Source organism: Carettochelys insculpta, chromosome 5 (assembly GCF_033958435.1).
Source record: "Carettochelys insculpta isolate YL-2023 chromosome 5, ASM3395843v1, whole genome shotgun sequence".
NCBI classification, from domain to species: Eukaryota; Metazoa; Chordata; order Testudines; family Carettochelyidae; genus Carettochelys; species Carettochelys insculpta.
Genome location: NC_134141.1, coordinates 55,305,815 through 55,318,539, shown reverse-complemented (window position 1 = coordinate 55,318,539; position 12,725 = coordinate 55,305,815). Strand labels below are relative to the sequence as shown.

General features: G+C 43.1%; 1 protein-coding gene across 1 annotated transcript in view; it reads left to right on the top strand.

Annotated features, from left to right (window-relative positions):
* The window catches only part of LRRC2 (leucine rich repeat containing 2), a 140,159-nt gene that overhangs the window by 80,774 nt on the left and 46,660 nt on the right, over window positions 1-12,725 (top strand). The window contains exon 5 of the mRNA XM_074995096.1: window positions 2,733-2,869. Within this exon, the coding sequence (XP_074851197.1) occupies window positions 2,733-2,869 (137 nt within the window). The remainder of the gene's footprint in view (window positions 1-2,732; window positions 2,870-12,725) is intronic.

Sequence of the window (12,725 nt, the reverse complement as noted above, 5' to 3'; positions counted from 1 at the left end):
ATGCAGAAACCTGCTTTGCAGTTGTTTTGAAGGTGTATCTGAGCGGAAGAACATTTGTGAAGAATACTGTTCCGAGGTGATAAAAATGATTTTATAATATTGTCTGCTTTACACTCCTAGGCACTCTCTATAGAAGCTCTAATGCAGGTTTGTCTGCATCCTTAAGTGGCATTACAATCACTATTGTGCTGCACTGCATATTAAAAATTAAAAGTTATAGGGTTTAATTATTGAGTTTAATTCTTAAATAATGAGTTTAGAAATGACTGAGACTAAAAGGTACCTTATGCACCAACTATGATGGCATGGCAGGTTCTAATTAAAAATAAAATATTCTTAGACATGAAATTGCCAGGGAAACTATGAGTTTCATTACTGCTTTAACTGCCACTTCTTGGAAAATACTAAAAGATGTTAGCTGTTTAATGTGCTAATTTATATGTTTTATGGAACGGAAAACTCAGTACACTAGCCTCATAAAGAGAAGTTAACCATGAAGCTGTACCAGCAGCAAGTTTACCATTGTATTTTTCTTCAAATTGTGAATGTATGCTCGAGCACCATCTGAATGTACTATTGACACATGAGTGAGCCAAATCCTGATTCATTCCATGAAGCCAGAAAGGGACCCCTAGAGGACTGAAGAAACGGGCTGTATTTCAAGTTGATCAGTCTTAGGGATGGCTGGCCCTGGTACTGATTTCAAAGGGAAGGAGATAGAAATGGGATATAGCAGTAGGACAATTTTTTAAGCTTTCTCACTATTGCTATCCCCAGTTCAGCTTCACCTGTGGTAATGCTGCGTTCTGCAGACCTGTCCTGAGCAGGGTCAGACAACAAAGGGCTTAAAACACCATACTCCTCTGAAGCCTGGTGTACTTGACACTCCATCTGCCAGTAGAAATGAAATGACAGTAGGGATGGTGAGAAATTTTAGCAAAAATTTCCTGGTGTGTGGGGGTGGGGTCCAAATTCTTCCGTGGTGTAAATGATGGCAACTCATTAACTTCAGTGGGAGCTGCTCCTCCTCAAAGCAAGGAAGTAGTTGGTGAATAGTCTCAGAGATACCTATGTTAGTTAATTAGTTAGTAAGTATTCTCCAGATCTGAAGAAGTGGGCCTGTCCCACGAAAGCTGGTCACCTAATAAATAACATTGTTAGATTTTGAGATGCTACAGGACTGTTTGTTTCCTTAATTTTACATAAGTACAGTAAAGATAAGCCTACTGTTGTGGCATAATTTTAGGCACTTACCCTAACTTACAGAGGTTTTTTTCCCAAATAATTTATATTTTAATATATAGAAAGTTAAAATGGAAGAACTCAAATCCCACTTAAGTCCCATGTAGCAATAGATTTCCCTCCAGAGTTACAGAAAAACTATAGAGGACTTTGTTTTTTGTTTATCCTATATAATTATGCTAAGATATGCACCACTTGATGGCTGAGAGCTTGTTGATCACATGGTACTGGTTTGCTTCCTCATTTCCAGTTGGTGAATTGCATTTGAGATAGGTAAAAATATATTACATATTATCATAATATTACTTTAGCATGTAAACAATTGTAGTATTTGACACAAGGAATTTGTGTTATACAATACAGGAGTTCTCCACCAGTCTCCTTGAAATAATCATGATCCTTGCTATGAATATATTTGAGAACCAATGTGCTACCAAATCAAATGCCCTGTAAATTTAAACTTTGTTAAATTTTACTTTCTACAGGCATGACAAAGTATAATTGCATTATGATGATGTTCAAAGCCTTTTTTCAGGATTATATGATGATATAAGTCATGCAGCAAATAAATCATGATGGAACATACCATAAGCAATCATCAGTGCCTACGATCCAGATGACAAAAAGTATAGCTTTCAAAAAAGCAAATAATGCAATAACTATATAGTCCCATCTTCCATATCACATACGAGCACCAAAGTCACCAAATGTAATGTTTGACACATGCCAGATGCAATTCTTGATGTCCTCCAGTAAGTTTGGTGGCAGGAAAAAGCAATGATGATAAAGGCCATGCCACTCGTCATAGTACTTTTCGGTTGAAATGCAATCTCTTTATTCCCTTTTAACAATAAGCAAAGACCTAATTTTGCATATGATCCGGTTCCTATTGAAATCAGTAAGAGTTTGCTATTAATGCCAACAAAAGCGTGATCAGGCCTTTAGTGAGATGGTGAATCCTTTAACACCCACTGAAATCACTAGGAGTTCAGGGCATTCCACACACCCTGAAGGACTGGGCCCATAATGACTTCAGCAGAGTTCTGAGAAATATTTGTCTAAATATTTTTTCCTTTGTTTGCTAATTAGCAGATCTGGTCCTAGGGGCAGGTAAGCTGGGCTGTTGTCTAGGGTCACCACTTTCAAGAGGCAGCCGAAATGGACCAGTCCATGTGAGGCCAGAGCCAGTGGCTGCTTGCCATGTGGGGATGGGACAAGGGCAGGGTCACAGCTGAGTGGCCTGGCAGCTGGGGTGTGCTGCAAGCAGCCAGGGGTATCGAAGGGCCCAGTGGGAGGGTGCAGCAGCCAGGAGGGCGCCCCTGCTGACTCCCCCGCCTGGTGGCCCCAATTTGCCTGGGGCTGCCAATTAGTTAGGGTAGGACCAGCCCTGCTAACTAGCCATGTGGGATGGCTGTTCCCTTGCTAACCTGAAAAGACTTTTGATTCCTTTGTGCTTCTGCACTACTGATTGTACCTCTTTATTTTAACAGGCTGTTTAAAACAACTGAAAGAACTCAATGTAAGTTTTAATAATTTGAAGAGCATCCCTCCTGAATTGGGGAACTGTGAGAATCTGGAAAAACTGGATTTGGCTGGAAATCTAGAACTTACAGAGCTCCCATTTGAAGTAAGATCTCGAACTGCATTTCCTGTATCTGATTTATTTGGGTTGTAAGACATTTGCTCACACACAGCATAAACAGAGACTCTTACAAACAGATTTCACACGCTGCTCACACACTTCAACAATACAGTTTTAGTAGCAATGCCACTGAAAATATCTTAGAACAGGCAAGGAGGGGTAGGAGAGACTGTCTGATTGCCAGTTGACAAATGACTAAATCCTGTCTGTTCGTTCTGGATTTTGCATAAATATTTTGTGGGTGAGGGAAAGACGCTGAAGGGTTCCTGCCATGAAACTCTGCTATGTCGACAGCTATTTTACCCATGTAATGTCTCAAGTTGCAACCCCAAATTTGTGGGTAATGGTTTGTTAAAGAACACTGTACTGTCCCAAACCAGTAATATTGTATGTTGCCAGGAGCAGTGAAAACTGACTGGTGGAAATGTAGGTCCTTACATTACTCCTGAGGCTCAATAAGCTCTACTCTGAAGAGCATTATGGTGGCCCATGGGGAGACACCTAGCCCTGCAACCAAAAAGTACATCCCTTATATTCAATATGTGGTTGTCTACTCACTCCTGTACATACACTTGACAGATGTTTGCTATTTAAGGCAGCAATTTGGTCTAAAAGTTTTATGAAGAAATTAAATGAAATTTCCTTATTTCATTTCTTATCTAGAAATTTCCTGTATTTTGCCAATATCACCTTCACTACTCTAAACCTAGAATTTTTTCAAACTTCTTGTTGCTGTTGTAAGTCACATGTTTGAGTGAAAAGTCGGTGTTCAGTAGTGTGTGCAAAACTGAGGCAAACACAATTACATCTCCCAAAGCCTCATTTCACAAACATACATTGTATACAGTCATAAATTATAGCATCAGGCTAGTCAGCAGATCTCTCTGTCTTTATAATCTTTAGTCTAGGGACCTGCCTGGAATGTTGAGCTGCGTCTACACGTGCACGCTACTTCGAAGTAGCAGCACCAACTTCGACGTTAGGCGGCGAGACGTCGAAGTCGCTAACCTCATGAGGAGATAGGAATAGCGCCCTACTTCGACGTTCAACGTCGAAGTAGGGACCGTGTAGACGATCCGCGTCCCGCAACGTCGAAATTGCTGGGTCCTCCATGGCGGCCATCAGCTGGGGGGTTGAGAGATGCTCTCTCTCCAGCCCCTGCGGGGCTCTATGGTCACCGTGGGCAGCAGCCCTTAGCCCAAGGCTTCTGGCTGCTTCTGCGGCAGCTGGGGATCTATGCTGCAGGCACAGGGTCTGCAACCAGTTGTCAGCTCTGTGTATCTTGTGTTGTTTAGTGCAACTGTGTCTGGGAGGGGCCCTTTAAGGGAGCGGCTTGCTGTTGAGTCCGCCCTGTGACCCTGTCTGCAGCTGTGCCTGGCATCCCTATTTCGATGTGTGCTACTTTGACGTGTAGACATTCCCTCACTGCGCCTATTTCGATGTTGGGCTGAGCAACGTCGAAGTTGAACATCGACGTTGCTGGCCCTGGAGGACGTGTAGACGTTATTCATCGAAATAGACTATTTCGATGTCACAACATCGAAATAATCTATTTCGATGTTGGCTGCACGTGTAGACGTAGCCTTGGTGACCTAAATTTTAATCCTCACTCTACAGCATATACTTGAACACAGATCTCACCCCTCACCTAGGTGAGTGCTCTAACCAACAGGCTGTGAGCTAATCTGAGGTGGTTGCTTTCAGTCTGTCCTACGGAAACTTTCACTTCACGGAAAAACAGAAATATTCATTGGCTCAGGGAAAGACAGGATGATTAAAGCACTCGCTTGTGGGGTAGATACATGGATTTAAATGTGCTCTGTCTGATTCTAATATACACGCACGAACAGGATATTTGTCTGGGAATTTTTACATATTAAACCTGCATCACTTTGATCAATTGGTTCTTCAGCCCTGATTGCACTGATCAAAACACGTCTTTCATTCTTCTCATATCCTGGACTTCCTTATCCATGTGTGGTCATGTCTTGTCAGGATAAAATCTTCTAATCTCTTTGCAGGTTGGCTAAGTGCTAAATGCCCAGCCCATTGCATTTAACTAAACCTGCTCTCAACAATGACATCCTGCATTGCACTCTGCTGTCTAATCACTTTACCGGGGATTCTTCTTTCCACCGCCCCCTCTGTAACAGACAGTTGCTGCTCCTCTGTCAGCACCCATATGTTAGTACCATATAGCATTGCTGGCACTACTGTTGAGTTGAAGCAGCTGGTGCACGTTGTTTTGCTGATTTTTTTTTTTTAATCCTCAGAGGAAATCCTTGAGAGAACTGAGAGTGCATCAATCTGCTGTCTTTCTTTGCAAGAGTTCACCTTCTTGATTAAGGCACATGTTAATTACTTGGCCTAAATAGACATGTTGCTTAACTTGTATGTGTTCTCCCCTGATTGTTATATGGGCATTTGACAAGGTATCAGACCACATAAAATTTGCTCTGGAGTCATTAATTTTCAGTCCAATTTGGCTGCTTGTTTTTTTTTTGTGTGTGTGTGTATTTGAGTTCTCACATCATTTCATGTAGTTTGATAGTATTTTCAGTAATAAGTGTAATATTGTTTATGAATCTGAGGTGGCTTAGCTGCTGTCCATTGACATTGATTCCATTCTTCTCATTCATTCACCTAGTTACCATTCTGAGGAAGGCTGTGAAGGTTTTAATGAAACTGTGTCTCCTTTTTTCACACCTTTATTAACTGGGCTGCAAAGGGGAATAATCAAATAAAGTCATATTTGTAGTGTAGTCAGAATTTGCTTTCTTTAATAGTTCTATATAAAAACAACAAAAGCCCTGTGACACCTTATAGACTAACAGATATTTTGCAGCATAAGCTTTCGTGGTCAAAGACCCACTTCACCAGGTACATGAGGGGGCGTTCCAGAGGAGGATCCAAATTTCTAGGCTCCCGAAAAGGAGGGAGTAACAGTCAAGAGGAGGGCCAGAGCTGACAAAATAAATTCAGTGTTTTATTTGACTAGTTGGCACCCATTGACTGCACTTGAAGTGCCAGGGAGGGGAATCAGCTGTGACAGCCTTCTTCTTAAACCAGCTGTTACCAATCAACATTTCTTGTGTCTGCCAGAGTTGCCAGCTGCTCTTCTCATGGATTCTGTTCAACAAAGCCATACCTTCCAATGAACTTTTCACTTCCTTTTTCTTTTCCAGCTTTGGTGTTGAAATCTCCCGTTGCAATAGTATATGTGGACTTTTGAGCAAGGGTTTCTTTGAGCTCATGATAGAATTCTTCCACACTGTCATTTTTGCTTGTGGGGCATAGAACTGCATAATCTGAAGGTTGCTGCTCCTGTTCAGTTGGAGGTGTAGCGCTCTGATGCACGAAGATTGGAACTTGCAGGAGATGAATTCTGAAGACTGTTCCTTGTTGATGATGAAACCACTTCCTCGAGTGGTTCTCGCATCTTGTTTTCCCAACATGATGATACTTTTATCTCTCCATTTCCTTTCTTTGTCATTTTTCTCAGAGACTAAGGATGTCACCATTGTCCTTGCCTTCTCCTCCATCATAGAACAGATCAAGGCCTGCACAAGGAGTTGGGCCATATTTATTCATGTTTTTTAAACCACAGTTGTTTAAAGTAGTAACATTGTCCTTGCTAATGTAATACGTGTCTGACATCTGATTGTTAAATGGCCAAGAGATGATAACTGGGGTGATCAGATGTCCAGATTCCTATAGGGACAGTTCTGATAGTCATAGCTTTGTATATATAGATGCCTATTAACCTCTTTTGTCACCTGATTGGGAACTGACAAGAATTGTTTCTACGTGAATGAAAAATGTTGAAATAATTTGCACTGATTTTGGAATCTGAAACAGATAGAGAAAGGGAAAGAGATATTTTAAAATGCTTACAATACTTGAAAATTACTTCTGAAAATTACCAATCGGACTAAAATGAATCATTCACAAGAGAAACATCACATTGCTATGATTATAAAGATTAAAAGGGACTCTGGGTGTGGGAAAGGAAGGTGGGCATGGAGGTGGGTGGACAGAAAAATTACCTACAAAATATTAATAGACTGTAATTTGGAAAGTACAACTTTTATCTAACTTTCCAAATCTAACTTTCCAAATTCTTCCATGGCAGGTTATAAAAATGTACACCTTAAAGAAAGCAGGTAATATCCTCCACTGTAAACTTGCTTGAGAGAAATAATGGAAAACTTCAACGTAGCAGAAATGATTAAAGTCTAATTTTACCTTGGTATCGTACATAGAATAATGGCCAGGGAGAACCTGATAATATATTTGAGGATAGATTCAGGGAGATTGATAACATGTCTGTAATTCAGGCAAGAGTTTCTGATGGTAACATAAAAATTTTATGAGATCATCAGAACTCTGAGACTGAATTACATGTTCAGTAATCAAGTCTCTCTACTTTCTTTCTATCCATTTTCTTTATGACAACTATAGACTAGATAGAAGTTTTTGAGCTTTTAAGGCAATTTATTGAGGAATTTTGCAAGGAGAGGATTCTGGATTTTTAAACAGATACAGAAAGAAAATATTACACACTGGCTGATTTAGAGGGGAAAATGTCAGCTCTGTACACACATAATACCAATTATCACCTTCTACTTAAAGGTGGCAAAAGCATTGTGCACAATCAGACCAATCCACCCTCAATTCCATGTATAAATCATGTACTTGCACCACGAAGCACCTACTTGACAACTAGTGATCCAATCTGTGGCACAACTGCTATGTTCTGGGACTGCAGTATGTGTTCACAGATTTCTGCAGGTGCACCAGATGTTCCCATTTTTAATATTTGGTTCACAAAGAAGGAGGATGTGTGTAAGCCCCAGAATTTTTGGTACTTTTATGGGTTCAAATTCTGGGAAGTGATGATCCCCTGCAACGCACATTGACTTTAGTGTAAGATCCAGCTGCTGGCAGATGTGCAGCACCTTTAAAGATAAGGACCATAAATAGGATACCATCAATTCTGCTTTGGCTGGGACAGTTCTGAATTTCAGGTGCCAGGAAGGTGTCCCAACTTATTTTAACAAAAGGGCTGATTGTCCCATATTCATACCACCGGCTGAGCTGCCCTTCCCCTAGGTCAGCACAGTCGCATCTGCAAGTACCAGGTGCTGGCTTAAGAGCACATGTAGCATGTTCTGACCAGCCAGGTATGCACACAGCAGCAGGAGAGGGAGCCAGCAGAGGCTGTGCCATAGGGTACAGCAGGGTACGTTGGGGTGGCGGGAGGTAGTGTGTGTCCCTCACGGTCCTTTTTGCTACCCCTCCAACCAGGGAGACACTCCTCCCCCCTGGCAAAACAGGGCTTGCAGCCCTCTTGCGGGTCTCACGCAGCGCAGGGAGGCTGGGAGCAACACGTGCAGGGCTGCAACCCCATTCCTGGTGCCTTGCAGCACGGGGCAGCTAGGGAGCACCCCACCTGCAGGGCAGTATCTCCCACAGGGCAAACATCCTAGTGTTTGGGAGCTCTCCTGCAGGACGGCAGCCCCAGTTTCATGCAGCACAGGGCAGCCAGGCAGCTTTCCTGCAGCAGGAAGAGAGCCAGTTCCCAGCACCCAGCAGACGTCATCATCAGACACAACGGACTACCTACTACTAAAGCATAGGTCCAATTTCCATTGAACTTGCTAGAGTCCAAGCAATTTTACCAGGCATCTCATATTTGGCATAGGGAAACATGGTCACCCGAACTATAAAGAGTAAAATTATGACTGTTTTTCTTACATTCAGCTCTGAGCATGGTATAGAATACTCTAGAAACAATACATAGCTAAGTCTTTTCACAGAACAGCTCTGCTTGAAGCTGAGGTTCACTATAGCCAATTATAGTGTAGTGTGAATATTGATATTATTCTACACTTTTATATCACTAGTCCAGACAAATATAATCCTCCTCAAGGCCCCTGAAAGTCTACTTTAAAAGAATGTTATGGTTGCAAACTCAAAAGTTAGGAAAGATCAGAATTAACACACTTAATTCTGTCCCCATTTCCAGATGCATTATAATGTACATTTTAATGACACAAACTTATACTATTTTTCCGCAGGTAGCTTGTGCCTTGAATGTTTTATTAGTATAGGAATACCTGAGTACTATCCTGGCAAATTGCTTTGTGTGCTTGCAGCTGCCCCTATGAGAGAAACTAGCTAGCTCAGTGTGGGATGGTTTTGCTGGTATAGCAGCATCTACATCAAGGGCTTCTGCTGGCATAGCTATGTGCATAGGCACTGAAATTTGGTGTTTGGTGGGAAGGCTGCTACAGCACCCTCAGATGTTGCCCCTTGGTGTTCCAACTGCTGGATCTACTACTGTTTGGCAATTTGCTGCTGGTCCTGGGTCCCGCATGGCTGCTGACCCCAGATGCTCTGCTGCTAACCCAGGTCCCAGCCACACAACCATCATGCAGGGCTTCTGGCTGCCAGCCCCGCTGCTGGCCTGACAGGCTCTGCTTGTGGGGCTCTGCTCAACCCACCCATCTGCCAGCCCCAGGGGCTCTAGCCACTAGCAACAGAGTCCCTGCCTTTGATCTCTCAGGTGAGATTCTGGCTGCTGGTGCCAACTGTAGGGAAGAGAATCATAGAATCATAGAACAATAGAGCTGGAAGAGACCTAAAAAAGCCATCAAGTCCAGCCCCCTGCCCTAAGCAGGACCAAACCCATCAGATCAGCCCAGCCAGGGCTTTGTTGAGGCAAGACTTAAACACCTCCAGGGATGGAGACTCTACTACTTCCCTGAGTAGACCATTCCAATGCTTCGCCACCCTCCCAGTGAAAAAATTTTTCCTAATGTTCAACCTGGACCTTCCCAACTGCAGTTTGAGACCATTGTTCCATATTCTTCTATCCGTGACCACTGTGAACAGCCTCTCTGCAGCCTCTTTGCAACCTCTCTTCAGTAAGTTGAAGGCTGTTATCAAGTCCCCCGTCATGGCTCCTTCCCAACTCTAGTAAGTCAAATGCAGAAGTGGGGGCCAGCAAAAGTACCTCCAAAACCTTATCTACCAGGTTTTGGTATAAACTTCCCCCCAAAAGTCCTAAAAACCTTAGATTTTGGGGCTAAAATTCACTGCCACCACCCAAGTAATAATAAGGAAACCAGGGAGAGACTACTTGGGGAATCTCAGCCCCAAAAGTAAAAAACCAGGACAAAAACATTAACCAATACCAGGTTAATAAAAAGAAAAAGAGAGAACTTTTATTAGTACAACAATATTCGTGTTGCAAGCCTCATGACTAGATGGAAGAGTCACAAAGTAAAACACATGGGGAGTCTCCACCATAAGCCTAGAACTTAGTTACAAGGAGAGTAAAAGAACATTTCTAAAAAGTGCAGAGACATCAGATCCCACTTCCCAAACCATAAAACAATAAAGTCTAACGGACTTTTCTAAACTTTACCCTACTTACAGAAGATTGGAGGGCCTGTTCTTGGAGGGAGATATTCTGTGTCTGTCTCCCTCATGGCTGGAAAGAAGAAAAAGAAACAGAGAACAGAAAACGGAAGGAGCCAAAAAATTCAATTCTTACCTACATTCCTATAGGCCAACCCCACCTGGCTAAGGAGGTTAACCCTTTTATTCCCAGGCTGCTGGCTAACCCTCATGATCATGACATCCCCCCTCAGTCTTCTCTTCTGCAGACTAAACAGTCCCGATTCCCTCAACCTTTCTTCATAAGTCATATGCTCCAGCCCCCTAATTATTTTGGTCACCCTCCAGTGGACTTTCTCCAGTGTATCCACATCCTTCCTATAATTGGGGACCCAGAACTGAACACAGTACTCCAGATGTGGCCTCACCAAAGCCAAATAAAGAGGAACAATCACTTCTTTGGATCTATTGGCAGTGCTCCTCTTGATGCTACCTAATATGCCATTAGCCTTCCTGGCTACAACAGCACACTGTTGACTCATGTCCAGCTTCTTGTCCACTACAACTCCCAGGTCCGTTTCTGCAGAACTACTACCAAGCCAGTCAGATCCCAGCCTGTAACAATGCTTGGGATTCTTCTGGCCCAAGTGCAGGACTCTGCACTTATCTTTACTGAAACTCACCAGATTACTTGCATCCCAGTCTTCCAATTAGTCTACGTCACTCTGGACCCTATCCCTACCCTCCAGCGTATCTACCTCTCCCCCTAGCTTAGTGTCATCTGCAAACTTGCTGAGGGTCCAATCCAACCCCTCATCCCGGTCATTGATAAATATGTTGAACAGAACAGGACCCAGAACCGAACGTTGGGGCACTCCACTAGAAACCGACTGTCATCCCGACATCAAGCTGTTGATCACTGCCTGCTGGGCCCAACCTTCTAGCCAGCTTTCTATCCATCTTACTGTCCATTTATCCAATCCACATTCCTTTAACTTGCTGACAAGAACATTGTGGGAGACTGTATCAAAAGCTTTGATAAAGTCAAGATAAATCACATCCATTGATTTTCCCTTAGCCACAGAGCCAGTTATCTCATCGTAGAAACTAATCAGATTGGTCAGGCATGACTTGCCCTTCATGAATCCATGCTGACTATTCCTGACTATTTCCCCTCCTCCAAGTGCCTCAAAATGACTTCCTTGAGGAGCCCCTCCATGATTTCTTCAGGGACTGATGTAAGACTGACTGGCCTATAGTTCCCTTTTTTAAAGGTGGGCACTACATTTGCCTTTTTCCAATCATCTGGGATCTCTTCCGATCGCCATGACTTTTCAAAGATAATGGTCAAGAGCTCATCAACGACATACGTCATCTCCCTCAGAACCCTCAGATGAATTAGGTCCGGGCCCATGGATTTATGTATGTTTAGCTTTTTTAGATAGCTTCTGACCTGTTCTTTCCCAACCAAAGGCTGTCCACCTTCATCCCACAATGCAACACTTATCACATTAGTCAGGGAGCTGTCCTTGTCCGTGAAGACAGAGGCAAAGAAAGCATGAAGTACTTCAGCTTTCCCTACATCATCTGTCACTGGGTTACCTCCCTCATCCAGTAGGGGCCCCATGCCCTCTCTGATCACCTTCTTCTTGCTAACATGCCTGTAGAAACTTTTCTTTTTATCCTTCACATTCCTTGCGAGTCGCAATTCCAGTTGCTCTTTTGCCTTCCTGATAACTGCCCTACATTCTTGAGTTATACATTTATATCTCTCCCTAGATATCTGTCTAAGTTTCCACTTTTTGTAAGCTCCCTTTATGTGCCTAAGTTTTCCAAGGATTTCCCCAGTAAGCCAGTCTGGTCTCCTACCATATTTACTTCTCTTGCTGTGCATCAGGATGGTTTCTTTCTGCGCCTTCAATAGGGCTTCTTTAAAACACTGCCAGTTTTCCTGGAGTCCTTTTCCCTTCATGGCAGCATCTCAGGGGTTTCTGCCCATCAGGTTCCTGAAGGAGTCAAAGTCTGCTTTTCTGAAGTCCAAGAGTGAGGGGCACAGACAGGGCTAAGCAGGGGAAGTGGGCAAGGCACTTGGGTGCAGCTCAGCACCTCCACTCCAAGAATTGTTCCAGCACCACTGGCTGTGTCAGTCAGGGATTATATCTCTTCACTCCCTTGAGTGACATAGCTGTACGGTCAGAAGTCCATAGCATAGGCTTGCCACAAGAGCCAATAAGGATTACTTTGTGAGAGTTGAGAGTTTGTAGTATCATGGCCTTTCTCTCTGTTGTCTGTGTGTTTCTCCCTCTCTATCCTCCCTAGAAGACAAGTCCTCACCTGGTATAAATGATTCTTTGTCTTCTGTGGAGCTGTGACAATTGATGTTGTGTCCTGTGATGTCTTTTTTCTTCAAAATCATGCTCCCTTCACATTAGGGTGT